Here is a 20,672-nt window from a genome sequence, read left to right as displayed (position 1 = left end):
CTGGTTATGAAGAAACTCGGAGCGATGCTAAAGAGCCAGGAGAGAGATGATTCTTATGTTGACTCTTGGGAATTTTGAAGAAGAGGGTGGCTCAGGTGTGTGAACTCCCCTGGTCGCTGTTCGGAAGACGTAGATTACAGGGAGGGCGGAATCCGTGCAAAAACGGGCCAGAGGTGGTGGCCAAGGAGCCGTATTTATGCGGCACACATGGTCTCTCGGCTCTCCTTGAAGACACAAAGCGTTTTGCATTTGAGAGGTTAGAAACCTATGCTCAAGTGGCAGGATTCTTTTCTGAATCAAGTATCAGAATAAAGAGATTCAGGGATAGATAGCCTTGCTGAATTCTCTGTCAGTGTGGAGCCAAGGGGCATTGTGTGAGGGTGACGGGCACCCACAATCGTTTGCTCAGAACCACCCGCCCCTTAGGAAGAGGTGGGAGGGAGGCCGGCGATACTGCCCTGCTCCAGAGACCTACACGATGACACCACTGTGCTGTGCCCCACAGAGTTATCGAGGCTGGGCCACATCACCAGGCTTATGCGCCCTTTCTCCCAGCCACTGTGACGGAACCAACCAGAACACCGCTAAGACCCCTCTAGAATTCTCTCTGCTCCTAACTTCTCATCCACATCTAGGAAAACCTGGGCCAGGAACCTCTCCATTACTTCCTTTTTACTTTTTCCATTACCTTCCTTTTAAAGGCACTCTGTCCTTGACATGCCAACCTGCCTCAGAGAATCCCATAGTCTTGTTTGTTAATATCTTTGCTGATACACCCCTGAAAGCCAGTCTCATACAGTGGTTCTTGACTGAAGGGATTTTATCATCCAAGGGAACGACTGGCAATGTCTGAAGACATTGTTGGTGGTCACAACCGGGGGGAAGGGGTACTGCTGGCATCTACTGGGTAGAGGACAGGAATGCTGATAACGTCCTACAAGGCACAGGACAGCCCCCACAACAGAGAATTATCTGGCTCAAAATGTCAAGAGTGGCCAGGCTGAGGAACCCTGATCTAGTAGTATATAACAGAGTATTTATTAATGGCATGGAGTACTGAATGGTCAAATGTCAACAAGGAAAGTAAAGGGGAAGCCTAATTCAGAGTTTTAAGTCTGCAAACTCACTAAAAGCAGAAAACCAGCACTTTTTTTGTTGATGGGATATAGTTCATATGAGAGGCACAGAAGTAGGAAGAGAATCTCATTCACTCATGCGTAGTGACAAAGGAGAGTCACCGCACAGAAAGGCACGGCCGTGATTTTGCAGGCTCATGTGACTTATTGCTTGCAGGACATGAAATACCGTGTCTTGGGTCACCAAGCTCCTGGCATACGGTGACGTGAAGCTACAGTGAGACCGAGCGGGAGCCAGCCGGGAGGAGCAAGCAGCCACCGAAATAAGCCGATGGCTGGAAAAGAAATGGTATTAAGCAGCAAAAGAAAAAGTATGGCTCACTAATAAAATGGAAACTGGAAGAAAGAAAGGCGACCCGTGCTATTCTGAAATGAGAACTTAAAAGCATCAGGAATGTCACGAGGGGCAGATCCATCAGTGATAATAAACCAAATCCAAATGTGCCTCGACTGTCGCTGCCATCCAGAGCGATTAGGACAAATTCCGGCTTATGTATCCCAAGCCTTGAACACATGAACTTGGTCTCCACATTTCCCTTTTAAGGATTAATCCCTGAAAAGCGATGAAGGGTGTAGGCGAGACTTCACTACACAAGTTTGTCACAGTTTGCACTAGCTAAAATTCGGAAGCCGCCAAATTTGCTGCTCATCAGGGATTGGTTCCCACACCACGAGCACGTGGGTTCACGCAGCACACGTGGCTGTAGGTGTGTTCCTACCGCGCGATTCTTGGCAGCCTTTCCACGTTCCGCTGGTGACTGCTGGCCAGGACAGAGATCACGCTGAGGCCAGGGATAAATGAGTGCACAACAGTGTGCAGCTGGAGACAGAGTGGGTGCTGCACTCACCCCTGTCCTCCGTGGCGTGCCCAGGTGGGCAGTGGGCGCGGCCCCGAGTGCAGGTAACCAGGGGCTGCACCATTTGCCGAGGAATCGCGAACCAAGAAACGAATAAAAAGTGAACTTTTCTTACCATGCGCAGGTAACTCTACACAATATTCCTCCTCCCGGGGACAGAAAGCTCTTGCTGGCCCCCTTAAGCATGCCACTACACCCCCTTTTCCTGAGCGAAGGGAATGCCCGAGGGTCATGGCTTCCCCACAAACACATCACACATCCCCCCTACCGTGCACTTCAGGGGCTAAGGTGACCCAATGCAGACCAAAGAGGGGGTGAGTGGCAGTGATGTACGTGACTTTCAATAGGGCACTCTGCTCTATCCTGTCGACTTTGTGCCATTTCTGCTCCTGGACGGCGGACAGGAAGAGCCACCTTGGACCACGAGGAGGAGGAATTATCCGAAAGAGAAGAACATGACAGATCTAAGAGCCTCCGAAGACTGCAGATGATGGCGGCCAGCAGCATCGACCTCCACATTACTGGGAAGGACACTTATCTATTCTCAGGACACTTATAAACCCTAAGGACGCCTATAAAGTCTACGGGTTTGGCTGTCTGACATGTGGCATGACTCCTACGCACAGCAGTGTACTTAAAATTGTCTTTTGAAGGGTTAAACAAAGCTGTGCATAAATATGGATAGAAGAAGTTTTGAAAGGATATATGCCTGGTATAAATTCTAATCACAGCTCTGTCTAGGAGGGGGATGGTGGGGGCGGGGTGTCTGTGTTACTTTCATCTCATGGCTTATTACTATTTTATTTCTGTATAATTTACATGTTATGCGTGCACGTATATACCGGTATATTTAAGTTTGTTTATAATTAACATCCGTTTTGGCCAAGATAAGGAGAAACTTATTTAAAATTCAAATCTCCAACGTGATCTAACTTAGCAGTGAAATTCGTTTGTGTGCTTTGGGATACTGACCACTATTTAGCGTCACAGTCTCATTCCTGTGCATCTGTCACATCTGTGTGATGCAGTGGGCAATGTGTCATGCTCACGGAGAAGTGATACCAGATAGCAAGTCCTGAAAATCCCAGCAAACCTTTCAGGTGATGGGGTTTCATGACGTCTCACGCCATTTACGTATGTCATGCGTTAACACCCTCAGAACAAAGCATCATTGAGTCTGGCATGATCAAAAGTGTTGCTTCTCCAGGGGTACTTTGAGACGCACCCATATCCATTTGTTGACACAAATCCTCAGGTTTTAGATGATCATCACGATGCACAATGTTTGTTAGGTTTGGTGGTCCCTACAGATTCAGAACGTTGACTAACGTCATAAAATACAGCACTACCACGAGAAGCCAGAGAGCAGTTTGGACCAAAAGTGGAGAGAGAAGGTCCGTGGAATACCCTTGGCTTGCAGCGGCTCCTGTAGCCCAAGTGTCACCAGGAAAGAAATGGATGTGACTGGGACAAGTCACAGGTTTCAATGTCTACTTGACACGAGGGGTAGAGGCTGCTGCGGACCCCAGACCGAGCATCACTCAGCACAGCTGGTTCTGGGTGTTGGGCTAGAAATGGACAGAAACCAGACGCGCCCAGTCCCCCGCCTCAGCAGATCCACTCTCCATGGGCGTCAACAACTGTACATAACTCACAATGTGACTGGCACGAGGTGGGGGGTAGTTTAAATAAAGCCATATGCAAGTAGATTAGAAGATGGGTAACTTTTTACTTGGAAGAAGTCCTGAAATAGCGGAAGAGATGTTTTTATTTGACCTTAAAGGATAGTCGTCCAAGCAGTGGACGGAGGGGAGGGGAAGACCGCAGAGGAGGAGCATGAGCGAAAGGTTAGAGGCTGGCCTGCGGGACAAAGGATGGGCAGGTGGAAGCCCCTGGAGGTTCCTCCAAGACACACCCATCGTCATGGGGAACAAAAGAAGGCATTCAAGATTTTACACGGAATCCCATTACTATCGCTTTGGCGTACAAAACAGCATGGTGGTATCATCAGTGAAACTTCCCGCTGGCCCATGCATTTGACATCTACGGCGTAAGAAAGAGGTGAACAGGAGCTTAAATTGACCACAGCGCACTAGACCGTGAAACAAAGATGACCGGGAGAGGGGACATGAGCACACGAGAAGAGGCTCAGAATCGTCTTTGAATTGTCAGAGGTCTATGTCCTCACCCACGTGGATACATCTATATCCACGTGAATAAAACATTCACAAGGGATATTCCAACAGAAGGGAGAAGTTTTGACTTCTAGGTCATCTTGCTTGTCTTGTTTTTTGGTTTCTGGTTTTGTTTTTTTCCCCCTCAGCGGTTTCTCTGCAGTGTCAAGTTCACACTGAGTGGGGTCTTGAAGCCTCAGGTCTGCTCTGGCCAGCAGCCAGCGGTATCCTGTGACTTCAAGTCCATTTTCGAGGACCACTAACCCCAGGACATCATCCCGGGAAGTTTGGCCATCTCCCAAATTGGAAAACAAAAGATGCTTATTTCCACAAAAGGTGGGAAAGTAAATACACCGATTTTGTCTACTTGCGTTTCCCTGGATCCCAATCTCTGGATTGCCCGTCCTGCCCCACCGTGCCCAGCTGCTGGCACAGAGCCCTGCTGGAGAAGGTGGAGCCCCTGCCAGGTGACATGTGCCTTTGGGCACGTGATGTGTACATTGTTTGGTGGGGCGGGGGTAAGGGTTCTGCCCGAAAAGGGCTAGAGAGACCAGCAATTTCTTATAATCTGGCAACAGGCACTGAACCCGGAGTCAGAAATTAATAAATTTGCAAAGCCCTTTTGGACCAGAAGATGATGCCCAGAAATGTTAACTACTTCTACCCTCAGGAGCTCATGGTGTGATGGTTCCAGTATGATTCAACAGCAGCCATTTCTTGAAAGAAGAGCATGAATGAAGCATATCTTTGTACCCTACATCTTCTTGAATTATTTCTTTTTTTTTTTTTTCAACGTTTTTTATTTATTGTTGGGACAGAGAGAGACAGAGCATGAACGGGGGAGGGGCAGAGAGAGAGGGAGACACAGAATCGGAAACAGGCTCCGAGCCATCAGCCCAGAGCCTGACGCGGGGCTCGAACTCACGGACCGCGAGATCGTGACCTGGCTGAAGTCGGACGCTTAACTGCGCCACCCAGGCGCCCCATCTTGAATTATTTCAATTAAGTATCTGAAGGATAAAGTTTCTGAGATTTTTTATTATAACAAATCTGACCTTCATAGTGTCAGAGAATTTTCCTAAGGTATAGAATAACAATGCCACAGGTAAGACCAACATAAAATTCTGGGATATAGCAAAGCCCCAGAGGCAATCATTAAACCAATTATGATTTTTATCACTTTGGCTTCCTCATAAAATCTCTGGTTTCTCTGTCCTGGGCAGTATCTGTTGGGGATTAGACAAACTTTCCTTGTACCTTTCTCTGGTGTCTCAAATGGAAGAAGGAGAACAAATACATTCTTATAAGCAAACACTGACTTAATCACTTCGTGCTTTTCAAAATATTATTTTCTAGATGGCATTTGAAAAGATTATAAATGTAATGCCTGTTCGAAAATTTGTAAATACAAAAGTACGAAACAATCAGTAGCCTTTGTCTTTGATGTTACTGTACTTTCCCTAGAAATACATACATGTATATATACAAATACAAATATATATAAATATATAATAATGAATATATTATATATAAATAATAAAAATATATACATATGTATTTTATATTTGCATGTGATACGCTTTTTTGCAAACCTGGCCAGGTTTTATCAACATCATACGTATCTCTATATACACTCCCATTTTTATATCATTTTCCTCCACTTTGTATTCCATATGCTCTCTTGTCACTACATAGTCTTTGAAAACCCGACTTCATGAGCAACAGATTCCAGACACTGGATATCTGACAATCATTAAAGCTGTAAACCTACAACTTTCTGGAAGCTTCTAGATGAGTTACGCCAGTCTGCAGGCTCTGAAGGTAACCTTGTGTTCTGGTGTTAGCAAGGATGGGGATCCTTTGTCCTAGACAGACCCGAGGACATTTCCATTTCTCACCTTGCGGCAACCAGTTAACAGTGATGAATTAGGGCCTTGGTTCCCCCTCTCACTGGAGGGAGCTGGCATTTAATTCCTTTAGACGACTTGGAATGGCTGCCTGGTTTCCCCAAGTGCAAAGCACATTCCTCAAGAAGCAAGGTTTCCCTGTTGAGACCCAGACTGGTGCATATGCCCATCCTTCCCAGCAGGTGGCGCCATCTAGACTCAGTTCTCTCCTGGGGACCAGTCACCAGGCTGGGGGCCAACTGGATGTGAGGGCGTCTTCCTATCCCTCTTCTTCATGCCAGATGCTGGTGCTCTCCTCCCCATATCCAGACCTTTCAGCTGTGCCTCCCTTCCATCCGTTTTAAATACAAGATGGCTTCTACTTTTGGCTGTTTTTTCTACTTTTGACTGAACTTGACAAAACATCCTAAATGACTTTCAAACAACCATAATTATTATCTGTTTACACCCTCACTAAAATGTTTCATAAGATACTTTTATTATGTGAGAGCACAGTTCAAAGTCTTTTACGTAACTATCACTTGACTGAAACCATGGCTTTGATGTTTCTTTATAAGCAACAATGTTCTGTATTCTAACATGGCTGTTTCAGCAAAACTTTCTTAACGAAATCCTTTTTGTCTCCTTGAAAATATTGTGAGAAAAAGATGGGACAAATGACCCTTATAAATTTTCACTTAGACTTTTGGCAAAAATGATAAAAGTGCTTTAATCTCTTCATCTTACTCAACTTAGAAAATGGCTCATTGATGTTGTAAAATATGGTTCGAAGTACAACATTCTAAGGTGGGAAATTGCTCATCATAAGGTTCCGTGACGCAGCTCACAGCGTGAAAGGAGGGATGTGGTTGGGGGTGAAGTCCATGAATATTTTCTTCTGACTCCTGAACTCTCTGGACCCAATCAATGCCTAATGTCACCTGTCACTTGAAAGGCTTCAAGCCACATGAGCACACATTGGCAGCGTTAGAAAAAAGGTTCAGGGTCTGAGGCCGACTCTTACTAACGGGACACCAGTGGCAGATGCAGGGACCATCAGAAGGATGGTTCAGAATCCAAAAAAGGACTGAAGACAAAACCTTGAAATCAGAGTGAATTCAATCTCAGTTCAAAGTTTTTTGTTTTTGTTTTTTACACCAAGGCTCATGCATTAGTACAATTTCCCAAATCTGCCTTCCAAAGTTGCCTGGGCCCATCCAGGAGGTTCTGAGTCTGTAGGTGGTGGGTAAGACCTGGGGGATTACGATCACCTGACAGATTGGCAAGCACCACATTCCTGCCCATATGCCATTCTTCTTTTCAACCTTTATTATGCTCATTCACTTTCCAGGATAAAGCAGTAAAGGGACGGGGCCCCATGGTATACAATATTGCAGAAGGAAAGCATGAGAAGGACCCATTATACCTTTGTTAGGCCATGTTTCGCTTGTACGATAATGGAAAGGGTCAGAAGCATTATGGTCTGGCCCCCTTAAGTACTGGGTTGGAAAACTGAGGTATCCAATACTGTTTGCCATAATTCCTGGCACAGTTCAATAAACACCTGCTAGCTAACCACTGCATTCCCCTGAGGGGAGATTTTAAGAAGTATGGCTCAATCCTCTTAAAAGGCTCCTGCAATTCAGGGAGAAGGTGGACACAGAGCACAGGAGAGAAAGCAGGGTTGGGAGCGTCTCAGAGCAGCAGATCACCATCGAAAAGGCCAGCAGCACGTATTTTTAGGTTACAGGTGTGTTTATGCTGGAATGTACAGATCTAGAGGCTGTAGATGTGTCTGGAGCGGCCGTCAAGGGCCACAAAGAGCAAGAGAACTAGAACCTAAAAAATGTGAACACTGATGCATTCAAGTTAAATTTATGAATGATGTTTAAGAATGCATTCCCATGAATCCTTCCTCCAAACAAAATAGCGCCTATAACCCTTACTCAAAGCAAAATGATTTTGAGAACACTTTAAAAAATGATGGGCTCTGATCTAAACAGATACTTTTGCATATTTATTTTGAATTAAAACCTGCTAAGAGACAGTGTTGGGAGTTCTGTCCTGCTTTCTTAGTTGTTCACTCTGGAAGACAGTCAGATCTTGGGTCTGTATGACCGTTAGCAGCTGGGATATGACCACAGTGTCCAGGGGAAGGCTGGACTCATGATCACTGTCCAGGAGAGATGAAGAAACCTCAGTAGTAGGGGTTTCTGGCCGCAGCTACGACTCACACTACTCCCTCAGCTGGTGGGGGGCCGATGGGTGAGGGTTCCGTCTTCCAGAGGCTCTGGGAGAAAAGGCTGGAGACTATCTTGATTCCATCAAGGCCAAGAGTGGCTTCCTATTGGCCATTACCTCAGTGCAGGCAGCCTACTTACAGCCGCCCAAGGTAAATCTCCATCATTTTGGAGACACCTCTCCAGCTGCTCAGCTTTCTGAATTTATCAGAATTGTCCCCCAAGGCCAAGCTTCCAATGCCATTCTGTTGGAGAACTGGGAATCTGAGCCCCCATTTCTAACAATAAATGCAAGAGCACATATCAAAACGTTTCAAAACATGCAGTAAAATATGTGTTGGCTGCTTAGCTTCTCTTCCTAGATCACACCTACAGTGTACCTGTGGAACACCTGCAAAGCACCCTCCTGTCCCTGGCCGGGACCTCCATCGAGGTACGAATCAACACACAGAAGAATCGGTGCCCGGGTTGGACTCTCCAAGCTGGTACCTCAGAGCCTGCCTGGGACTGATGTGACTCTCTTTGGCAAAGTTCCTATGTTGAGTGGGCTGCAGGATGTGGGGGAAGTTATTCGACGTCCCCCTGTCAGACCCCACCCCCCACGGGAACACTGTGCAGATGTGTTAATGATTTTAGCCTGCATTGAAAGTACAGAGCCCCATACGTGTATACGCAGAAGAAATATTAATGTTGTAATTAGGGGAGGGGATAATTGTGTGGAGCTGCAGAGTCGCCCGCATTACCTGATCCTGGGATTTCTTTTTCTTCTTCTTCTTGCCCCAGCACCCGGAACTCTCTGCATCTTTGCCGTTGGCCTCACCACAGAGAAGCCCGTCCAGCTCATCTGTGCCCATGTGCTGTCCCTGAGACGTTTCTGCTGCTAGCCGGTATGACAGGTTCCTTAAGATGCACACACAGTTTTCAACGGTCTGGAGAACCCAAAACAAACAAACAAACAACAAAAAAAAAAAAAAAAGAAAGAAAGGAAAAGAAACAAAGGAGGAATGAATAAAAACTAACCAGCATCCCTCCTGCACCCAGGAAAGCGAGTCATTTCCACATTCCTGATCCTTTCTGGATACATTTAGCTCTCGGCTCCTAAAGGCGCCCTTGATGGTCGCAGTGGAAAGAATTCAGAGAAGCCCGAGAAGGTTCTTGAAACCTTTCCTTATCCAAAGTAGCTCCTTTTATAAGCAGTTGTCTTTGTGGTTGTTTTTGTTTTTGTTTTTTTAAATTGGCAAGTTGGCTAACATACAGTGTAGTCTTGGCTTCAGGAGTAGATTCCCGTGATTCAACACTTACATGCAACCCAGTGCTCATCCCAACAAGTGTCCTCCTCAATGCCCATCACCCATTTCCCCTGCCCCCATCAACTCTCAGTTTGTTCTCTGTATTTAAGAGTCTCTTATGGTTATATAAGCAGCTGCCATTGTTGGTTGAAGTTCACTAATGAGTGGGGAAGAATCCACAGTCGCCAGAGGTCTCGGATGGTGGCCGGCTCACAGGCCACTCCCCTCTGGGGACCAGGGCTCAGCATCACCGAGAATATGGATACTCACGTTTCCATCAGCTCTGGGAGGGAGACACTACTATCTGCCATCCACCAGGGCCCTTTCTGGTAGTAAAATGAGGTAGGAGATATAAAGCTGGGGGGGGTCCTAGACAAGCCATGTGCTGGGATCAGCTGGGGGCATAAATGTTTCCATGCTACCGATTTGTTTTGAGGTGGCTGGTGCTCCTGTTTTCTTAGCATAGGCATTCGACGGTGCTTAAGGACAAAGGTGCAGCTGAACACCTTACGGCCCTTGGTCTCTGCTGCCTTGTGACTTGGGACAATACACTCAACATCTCTCTGAGTCAATTCCCTCCTCTGTCAGATGCTCAGAATGGTACCCACGTCTTAGCTTGCTGTGAGGATCAGGTGAGCTAGAGTATGTGTGTGCTGTAGGCTGAATGCCTCCCCTGCCAAGATGTCCGCATTAATCTCTGGAAGCTCTGAATATGTTAGGTTCCGAGGCCAAGGGGAATGGAGGTGGCAGACAGAATTAATCAGCTGACCTTCTGTTAGGGAGATTGTCCCGGATTATCCTGGGGGGCCCATGTAACCATGAGGGTCTTAGAAGCGAGAGAGGGTGCAGAACAGGTGTGAAAAGGCGTGACCTCTCATTGCTGCCTGTGAAAATGGAGGAAGGGGCCACAAGCCAGGGAACTGTGGGCACCTGTAGAAGCTGGAAAAGACGAGGAAACGGACTCTCCCTGGCGCCTCCAGAAGGAATGCGGCCCTGGCGACACTTTTATTTTAGCCCAACAAGACCCACGTGGGACTCCTGGCCTGTGAAACGGTGAGATAATAAATATGCGTTGTTTCCAGCCACCGTGTTTGTGGCGATCTATTCCAGCAACAGTGGGAAACCAACCTAGTGTGTACGTACTGAAGACAGTGCCTGCCCACGGAGAATGCTGTATGAGAGTTTGTACCATGAACAATGGTGCACACAGCACGCTTGGGAGTCCAGAGCATGGGGCCCAGAGCCGCCAGTCTAGGTGTGAGCTCTGGCTCTGCCATTTCATGGGCTGTGTGACCTTGGGCAAAGTGCTTAATCTCTCTGTGCTTCCATTTCCTCCCAAAGACCCTTCCTGCCAAAGATCATCACCTTGGAGAACAGGTTTCACACATGAATTTGGGAGGACACATACACTTAGGCCACTGCACGGACCTTTTGACCTTTGTTCCGAATTTGACGAACAGTGGGAAGAAGAAAAATGCACCCAATTCAAAAATAATGGTGGGGAAAAAAACTGAACTGAGCTAAGTTTTATTTTTAAAAGCATGCCAATTTGGCTATGGTTTCTCAGGCACCTGCTGTGTGCACCAGCATTCAAGGCAGGGAACGTGGTTCCATTTCACAGACGAGAGGGACGAGACCCGTAGTCGTCGGGGACTCACAGCAGATTGGGCCACTTCTTCCTAGTCCTGGGCCCAGCCTGGAAGGGATGGGGCTAAGTGCTCCCCTCCCACGACAGGGATCTGGTTAAAGGAAGCATACATCTTTGACTTGACTACTGGGCGTGTGACAATCAACCAGGAAAACTAGTTTTCAGAATGTATCTCGGGAGCCTTTGCTCCATTCTAGACCTTTCTTGTCAGCTTTTCAAGGTTTCACGGCTGCTAATCCCACAGGCTTTAAGCCAACTTGATTTTCTATTTCAAGCATCCTCTCAGCATCAAAAAAAGGAACCGGCATGAAAGCAGGTAAACACAGGACGATGCATGAAAGAAAGAAAAGTCTCTCCCTGAAAGGGAAATGTTATGGCATAAGTCAGAACGATTTTTAAATCAGCTCAAACTGATTTTTTCCCTTACATCAAAGACTTGGGAGAATCAACTTCTTTCTCATCCTGCTGCTCATGTTCCCTGGGGGCATCTCCGTGCCTCTGTTTAACAAATGACTACTGGGGAACACAGCCACAGTTTTGAGAAATGCTTTATGATCTACCTGTGGCTGGGGGATGGTCTGGGAGAAGCCGGAGTGGGGGAGAAAGTGGGGTTGACGGAGGGGTGGGGGTGCAGAGGAAAAGATGGGGCGAGGGAGACACAGAGGCTGAACTCATCCCTCTAGCTCAGCTTGGTGTGGGAGGGCCACCCATTCAAGCTCTTTCCTCGAAAGCAGGGGACAGGGGACAGAAAAACAGGCAGCCACCGTCCTTCTTTGGGACGCCAGCAGAAGGCATGTGGCAGCTGGTGGCGCTGCTCTTGACATGCACTGCTGTCAACAGAGCTTCTGGTGGCTCCTCGTGGTCACCAGGGTCATTTTGACGCCTTATTTTCTATGGCAAAGGGCTAATTTGGAAGTCGTCCATAGACTGCTGAACCATATGTTACCCATTCAACAAACTGTCCCAGTCACAGGAGCCGAGCTGAGAGCCTGTGTGGATTCCAGTCTCTAGGATTCCATTAGCTTTGCTGGCCGTAAAGAGAATGTGCACTCACCTCCCTCCTCTATCCTGTCACTGTGAAAGCTCAGACGTGAGCAGACAGAGGGCTGAGTGGCACACTGCGGAACCATAATATGTTAGGACTCTCTGGCACGTTCTGGCTGGCAAAACACTGCTAAGTAACTTGTGGAGTCTGATCCTTTCAGAAGCTACGGCGATCTTCCTTGTCACGAAGTCGGGGTCCCCGGGTCCAATTCTATAATCAGCAGGAGGGTGGGGGCAAATCTACCCAAGCCTGGTGCTCTAGCTGCTGCATCAGAAATAGCCGCGTCTTATGATTCCCGCCTTTAATACTCCCAGGGATTCTAGGTTCCTCTTTTGAAGAGAATGTGGACATTAAAAGAGGTGATCTCCAATGTCTCCCAGGAGTCTGACACGTCAGGAGAAAGGGGTGGGGCCTCACAGCACTTCGTTTTGGGGCCGTGCTGCTAGAGACTACCTTCCCACCAGTGTGGTCATGGGCGGTTGGCCAAAGCAAGGGGCTGTTGACCCTTATTTTCAACTGCAAGGCTGAGACAATATTAAGCTCTTTTGGCATCCGTTACAGTAAGAGGCTCAGCATCCCGATGCTGTAGCCTTTCTTGCTCTGAACGTTAAGACCCGCCGCACTGAAGCCTTAGTGAATCTCCTTTGGCAGCTCTTTTAAAAATCGCCTATTGTGTTAACGGACATCTGTAAATCCTCAAGACATCTTGACTGGTCACGTTTTTAGGGACTTCGTTTTCCTATCAATGATATTAAAAGTTCTAAAATGGCCATTAACAGTGTTTACAAAAGGGGACGATTACATCTAGAGTCCATCATACTCCATTTCGAAACTGAGGAGCACTTCACGGTAAGCTGATGGATGCAAGCGTAAGTCAGTGGCGGCGATCAGGTGACAAACTGTGTTCACAACTGCGGTAAACTAGTACTCAAAGGATGGGAATCCCAGAAGGCGGATCATGCCTCCACCACAGGGAGTAGGTCTCAGGTATCAGCAATTTCCTACATTTCTCAGTGGCTCCACTGTGCAGTCAAGGTTGAGAACCCCTCGCTAGGTCATTCCCCACGCGAGCCGGTAACCAAAGGGATCAAACCACTCGTACCTGTTCTTTATGGGACTTTACAACTAAATTACATTACATCGTGTTTCTGATGAGAGTCCTTGTCAAAGCTGTATCTACTAAGGTGGGCTCTCAGTCCAGGCCACACGTCGAATCACCTGATGAACTTCTAAGGAACAAAAATCTGAGATCAGAGGTAGACGTTCAGAGTCAGAGGGCTGTGATGGGGTCTAGGCACGTGTATTTACTAAGCAGTCCTAATTCTTGTATTTACTAAGCAGTCCTAATTCTAACGAAGAGCTGGCATTAAAAGCCATGGGATTAAGGACCAGGACCAATTTTGCTCCCTCTGTGGGACATCTGGCAATATCTTGGGGACATTTTGGTTTGTCCCAGCTATGAAGCTGCTGGCATCTAGGGGGTAGAGCCCAGGAATGCTGCTCAACATCCTACAATGCACGGGGTGGCCCCCAAACACTGAATTATCCAGCCCCAAATGTCCATGGTGTGGCTCTAGAGAAGTTCTCGTTACGGTCTCGCATTTGTCACATGGACTCATCAGTAGAGTCTGTGTTTACATTTGTCACACGGACTACTTTAAAAGCATCATTAGAGTCTGTGTTTACATCAGGACATTATTACTTTACAGTTTTACATTCAGAATGAATCGAAACTAATCAAAAGACAAACTGAGGCGAAACAAAATACCTCCAACACTGGAAAAGCCCACCCGACTCTATTTTGGTTTGTGAACTCAAACACTGAAGAGACTCTGATGATTAACATATCACCAGCCTCGTTTATTTAGCATTTTTAAAGCAGTTACTTACCTTCATTGGGTACTTTTTTAAAAAATTAAAAAAAATTTTTAATGTTTATGTTTGAGAGAGATAGACAGAGTGGGTGAGGGGAGGGGGCGGGGCAAAAAGAGAGGGAGACACAGAATCTGAAGCAGGCTCCAGGCTCTGAGCCATCTGCACAGAACCTGACACGGGGCTCGAACCCACAAACCAGGGGATCAGGACCTGAGCCACAGTCTGACGCTCAACCAGCTGAGCCACCCAGGTGCCCCTTCATCAGGTACTTTTAAAATAGCATTTGAACAACTAACATTTGTAAAAAGCTAACTGGTAAGAATATAGAGTTATTCGAAGCTCAGGTAGTTTTAATAGGTCTCTTTCTTTTAAAAGCAGATTTCAAAAAAATAAAACTGGAAGCTTGTGGGTAATGTAGCATGGAAAAGTTGATATACTCATCCCGTCTGAGTAACTTAAAACAATCCACGTTTTTTATTTATTCGTTGTTGAGACTTAGGTGTCTAGTTCTAGGCTAGGATTATTAGAAGCCATCAAGAAAATGTAGGATTCCTACGGGGAGACCACGATAGATTTCAGAGTGAAGGTATTAGGCACAGCATTAGCTCTCCGTCGTTGTTAGCCGTTGCTTAGTCCCTTGGGCATCTTTATTGACTAAGATGTTTAATCTATGCAAACACAACAAACCTTGCTGTCGATCTCACTGCTCCCCAGTGCAGACTGGATCACGTAGAGCAGCGCATCTGTGAGCCCGTCACATTCCCGCATCCTCCTGCGGGCCTCCTCTCCGGCTGAACTGACATTCCTGCAAAAGCAAAAGGGCACGTCAGCTACCTCCCTGTGGTCCCCAAAAGAACCTTTCTCCCACGCGCAACTCCAGAATGTTTACCGAGAACACGGTTTTAAATAGTGGGGACGGTTTCCACAAATACATCGTAGAACTGGGTAAGTCATAGGTATCTGCATCGTAACTTGTGCAAAGGAGACTCAGAGTTCTGAACATGTCATCTGTGAGGGTCCCGTGGCCGCGGAGAATGGGGGCTCTTGGAAAGTCTTTAAGGTTTACTTCACTGACAGCTGACAAGGGAATCAAGCTCTGTGATTCAAAGGCCTCTTCTTGGAGAAATTTGCGAGAGCGTTTTTCAAAGACGGAGCTTCTGACTTACTGAAATATTTTAGAGATCTAATTTCGCCTGCTTCAAAAATATACCTACGTTGGCCCTACCAGAAGTAAACTTCTAGAAATTTATTCTAGGCGCATAGGCAGGGGGTTCTGTGGAAATTTAATCACCGGGATGCCCGTGGGCACCTTTTATGGGCAGGCATGGCCCAAGTTCCTTCCTGCACCAGCACAAGCTGAGCTTAAGCCAACAGAAGGGGCGGACAGTCAGGGAACAGGCGGCTGGGAAGCAGTGAGATCTTCCACTTCTACAAAAAACATGAGAAAAGCTCAGTCAAGGGTGAGTCTTTGGGGTGCTTTTAGTGACCGCACCACCTGAGAGTACATTCTTCCTCTCCTTCCCCTGGTTAGGATTTGGTTCAGGCGGAGAATTTCTGTGGCAAGTCGTGGACAACACAGCCTGTTGGAGGGATGCTGGAGGTGAGTGAAGGGAAGGTATAAAGGAACTGAGGGAATTTAGCGACCACGGGAAGAGTGATCTCTCGAGAGTGATCCCAGTAGGCCAGTGGCTCTCAAACTCGGCTAATATCAGAATCACCCGGCGGAGACTGTTGGGCCCCACTCTGGAGTCTTGGGTGGCATCAGATAACTTCCTATTTGGTGACGCCAAAGCGGAGAACCACCGCGCTGACTCTGGCTCTAGGGAGAGGGTCTGGTCGGGAAGGGCACCCTCTCTGCTGACTGCTGATGGCTGCCACATGGCAGATCCCAAGGATCTGTGGCCCTGGACAGAGCCCGCAGGAGGCACCGAACAGGATGAATCTCACGCCCACGTTGTGACTGATGGAGGCATTCCCATTTCATTTTCAAAATGTCCTTCGAGGTTACTTTTCATTCTGTTTTACAGATGAGAACCCTGAGAGAGCTGCCCAAGGCCACAGAGGGAGGAGTTAGTGGAGGGGCTGGGATTGAACCCAGTCTATGAGAAGAGGAAGGCAAGGCCTTCAGGCTTGATGCACAACATGGATATACTACTTTTTTTTAGGAACGAAAATAAAATAGGGCCGACACTAAAATGCTAACGGCTAAAATGCTATTGAACATAAATGTTTTCTTCGATATCTAGAAGGTTCTGGAGGATGTGTTTAATGTGTTTAAATGCGGAGGATCTCTCCACATTTTAATCTAAGACTGGGAAAGGTTATTCAATTCAAATTAGTATTTTTGGCATTTGCTCATCTTAAAATATAAACAAAATTTCTCAGTTCCTCAGATAATATAACTAGGCAAATAGTGACAGCATTTTTAGGAAAAGTGTCAGGACTCCCTCTTGGGGTGGCCAACCCTCACTTCTGGATCTCGGAGAGGGAGGAAGAGCCAAAATTTCTGCAGGAAGAAGTGGTGAGAGCTTTGCTGGTATTACTCTAAACGAGAAGGACGGCCTTTGTGACAGAGCAGTTTTAGACCACTCCTCCTTGAAATGGTTTTCACCAGGTCAGGCTTTGAGGCTGTTAGAGTAATAGGCTTGTCAAAAATCCCAATCAGACCTCTTTGGCCAGAAGAATGCTGGATGGCAGTGTGCCTGTGTGTTTTAAATCTTGCACCTATACTCTGAAGAGGTTGTTTTTCCAAAGAGAGAACGATGGAATGTAGTCTTGAAAGTGCCTGAGGGTAGCTCTGTACACCCTAGTCTGAAGTCTTCTGCCCTCTTCCAATGAATGCTCAGTCTTGCCCTTGAGTAGCTTTATGGTGAGGGCAGACTGCCTCCTCATTCACAAATACACTTCATAATGATCAGCCTATTTTCAGTGGTAATCAATGGACAGGGCAACCTGGGAAAGATCATGAATTATCAATCGGTCAACATTATAGTTGTGAATATTAATCTAAGCAGTATCCTTTATTCTCGTTTTTCTTTGATTCTAGTCCACTCTCCTCCAAAATTAAAAAAACAACAACTTACTAACTGGCTGCTATATTAGAATGTATAGGATATTGTGGGGTGCCTGGCTGGCTCAGTCAGTAAAGTATGCCACTCTTGATCTTGGGGTTGTGAGTTTGAACCCCACGTTGGGTGTAGAGATTACTTACAAATAAAATCTTTAAAAAATGTGTAAGATATTGAGAAATGAGATGACTAATAAGTTGGGTCCCTGTAGAGAAGGGGAAATGAATGGGACACACACACACACACACACACGCGCGCGCGCGCACACACACACACATATAATCACACACATATAAACACACATGTAAACACACACATACAAACACACCTCTATGATACGGAGGGGAAGAGGGAGTTACCACAGTGTCTTCAGGTATGATGATGCTCAATACATATTTTTGAACAGAATGAGGTGTGCACATGTCTCTTAATCAATGGGGAACAGTGTCCTACAACCCTCTGGGGGGTGAGTTGGCTTTTAAGCCACTACTCCTAAATGAGGGAAACACATCAGAAATGCACCCCTGGCTTTTCACTCTGGAGGAGAGGAGAGTTTCCTGTTTCTCCTTTCCCCCCACAAAACAAGATCTACTATATCGTGCATGCTTCACTATTTAAAAATTTTTAAAAAACCAACATTTTGTGTGGGTAGCAATTAACTAATCATGGTCCTAAGGAAGGGACAATGAGCCCGTGTCCAACCTACAAAGTTCCACCCTCCTGTTGCACTTGAAACCACCTTCTGCCCATCTTGACCGAGGTGATTTTCACGTCTGATGGGAAACCGGTACAGCAAATTTCTATGCATAAACATGACATTCAAACAAATACTGATGGATTATTTGTAAAACAAGCACAAAGATCGCATGACAGCTATGCCTTAGAAATAATCTTTATAATCTTGATTGAACTGTCAGTTGACATGTCATTTGGAGATTTCTGCTTAAAGTAGGTTCTATAATCTTTTTATCTAATTGATAAAAATGAAACTTTTTATTTCTTACAATGAAAAGGTACAAAATCTCTTACAATCTCTGTTATTCAACTGTAACGAGTTAAGCTGCTTTATTTCCCCTCTCTTCAGTGCTGTTTGACATGCTGTTTCTCTTAGTTTCCATCACTCACTGAGCTTATGTAAAACAAATTCAATATACAGAGCCCTCATAGGATCCAAAGAGGCACTTGTAATGCACGTTCAAAGGAATGCAACCAGCATTTCACATGAAAGACCTTCATTTTATGTGCCTCCACTTCAAGATGGTCAGGGTATGAACAGGGAAACTGCAGAGAAAACCAATGGATGAGATTTTCAGCAATTAGTCTGTTTGAAACGAGCCCTCTCTTCTCTACACTCTCTTTGCTCTTTGAATCTCTCTTAACCATCACCACTGACTTTGTATTAGAATTATTTAGGCTGTGACCTTACTGCTGCATCAGAACCTTCTGGAGGGTAGAAGGCATGTTGCTGTCATTTGTATGCTCAGCATACAGCTGAGTGCCCAACACAACCTAGGTGCTCAGAGCAAGGTGGCTATTACTCGTGCATTCAGCCCTCCCATCGGACAGTCACTCGTGTGACTGATTTACCTCCGTGCGCCGTACTCACTGGACAATATTGGATGTCTGCTTTGTCAAGAATACAGGCTTCTTACACTGTGGCTTGTGCCCTGCCACTACAACCCCCATCCTGGATTATTCAGAGCAGGCTCAATTTGGGAAGGAAGAAAAAGACAACAACAGCTGAACATAACTAAACAAGTTTGAGATATGAGCTTTCTTATGACTGTTGACCATACTGATCAGACACACGGAGTGCTGGAGAGAACGGCACAATTTTGCCGCCTGGAGACAATCAGGTATCCCCGAGCCATAGCTCTCTTCACCCCCAGCTTGCAGGAAGAGTTTGGCATTGATCCCATGAACTGTGAGAACTGAAATCAAGAGTCGGACGCTTAACTGAATGAGCCACCTAGGTGCCCCTTCACAAACTTTTAGCAAAACAAGGGACCAGCTTGTTGCCTTCTTCTCAATTGATAACTTCAACAAAGGTGGACCCTTTCATGCACCTGGCATGGCCTCGTAGCTGGGGCTACCTAGATGTGGAGGCACGTGCCTTGCCTTGGTCTGCTCATCCATAGTGCGCCGATGGGAGCATCTGGCATCACCCGACCGTGTGGTGATACGGCCAAATGCTCAGGGCCTGGTATGGAGTCTACGAAGGAAATGTTAAGTGTTCTAGCTGCTTGTCGCCCAGAGACCCCCATCCAAGAGGGAGAGAGACACTAGGCGGGGAGCTGCAGGAAGCACCTGGAACATGTACTGCAAGCCTGCAGAGAGGATGAGGGGTGTGCAGAGGGTAGAATGGAAGGTTTCCTGGCAACAATGACACCCTCATTTTGAAAATTTTCATTGCTGCTTTTTTAAAAATCTGAAACTATTGTAAAGGTATTCAAACCCTGGGGGAAATACATCAGTAAAAGTGAACATCCTTACTCTCTCTTCTCCCCCTCATCCTTCTGTCCAAGGAAATCACTGTCACCATTTGACATTTATCGTTCAAGATTATTTTCCACTCATACCAATAAACTGTGTAGGTATGCTTTTGCTTTTCACCATAGTGGTTTGTAAAGCACCTTGCTTGCTTTTATGCATTAAAAGCCTACCATAGCCTCTTTTCACGGTAATACCTACCTATGCACCCTATTCATGGAACAACTTTGGGCATTCCGTGGATAATTATATGATGATTTATAACCTAAAAAGTTATTACCCTATTAATGCACATGCAAGTTATTTTTAATTTTTTACAGCAATAAGTAACATTGAACTGAAATTTGGAGGAGTTATGGGTTTTGTGAGATACAGTCTATGGAACTAGAAGAAAGGCTAACAGATAGATCAGTTCAAAGCAACGAACTAACCCACCTTGACTGGGTATCGACTCTGCTCCACACCTAATGCCATGTCTTGGAATAAAAAGAACACCTGGCCCTTGACCTTGGGAGCTCCGTCTAGCAGGCAAGCAGAAACATATCTGATGTGCCTAGATCTGATATCATCGGTATGAAAACAGAGGTATGAAGGATTTGGGAACCTATCTCCCTTGGAAGTAATGCCTAGATGTGTCTGGAAAAGAAACATAGGCTGAGTTGGATGGAGGTTTTACTACTCACCTTTAAGTTGTAATTAAAATCTTTGCTGAGGTTGTAATTCTTTTCTTTTAATTTTTCGATGTTTATTTATTTTAGAGAGAGAGAGAGAGAGAGCACGAGTAGGGGAGGGGAAGAGAGAGAGGGAGACACAGAATCCAAAGCAGGTTCCAGGCTCTGAGCCATCAGCACAGAGCCCGATGGGGGACTCAAACTCACAAACTGCAAAATCATGACCTGAGCCGAAGTCGGACACTTAACCGGCTGAGCCACCCAGGCACCCCGCTGAGGCTGTAATTCTATAA

The 20,672-nt window shown here is 46.2% G+C and overlaps 1 protein-coding gene across 1 annotated transcript in view; it reads right to left on the bottom strand.

Annotated features, from left to right (window-relative positions):
• The window catches only part of CTNND2 (catenin delta 2), a 938,499-nt gene that overhangs the window by 122,994 nt on the left and 794,833 nt on the right, over positions 1-20,672 (bottom strand). The window contains exons 14-15 of the mRNA XM_049648272.1: positions 14,838-14,955; positions 9,037-9,222 (exon numbers count right to left, since the gene is read on the bottom strand). Coding sequence (XP_049504229.1) covers positions 9,037-9,222; positions 14,838-14,955 — 304 coding nt within the window. The remainder of the gene's footprint in view (positions 1-9,036; positions 9,223-14,837; positions 14,956-20,672) is intronic.

This window comes from Panthera uncia, assembly GCF_023721935.1.
Source record: "Panthera uncia isolate 11264 chromosome A1 unlocalized genomic scaffold, Puncia_PCG_1.0 HiC_scaffold_17, whole genome shotgun sequence".
In the NCBI taxonomy this organism is placed as follows: Eukaryota; Metazoa; Chordata; class Mammalia; order Carnivora; family Felidae; genus Panthera; species Panthera uncia.
This window is presented reverse-complemented; position numbering and strand designations above follow the sequence as displayed.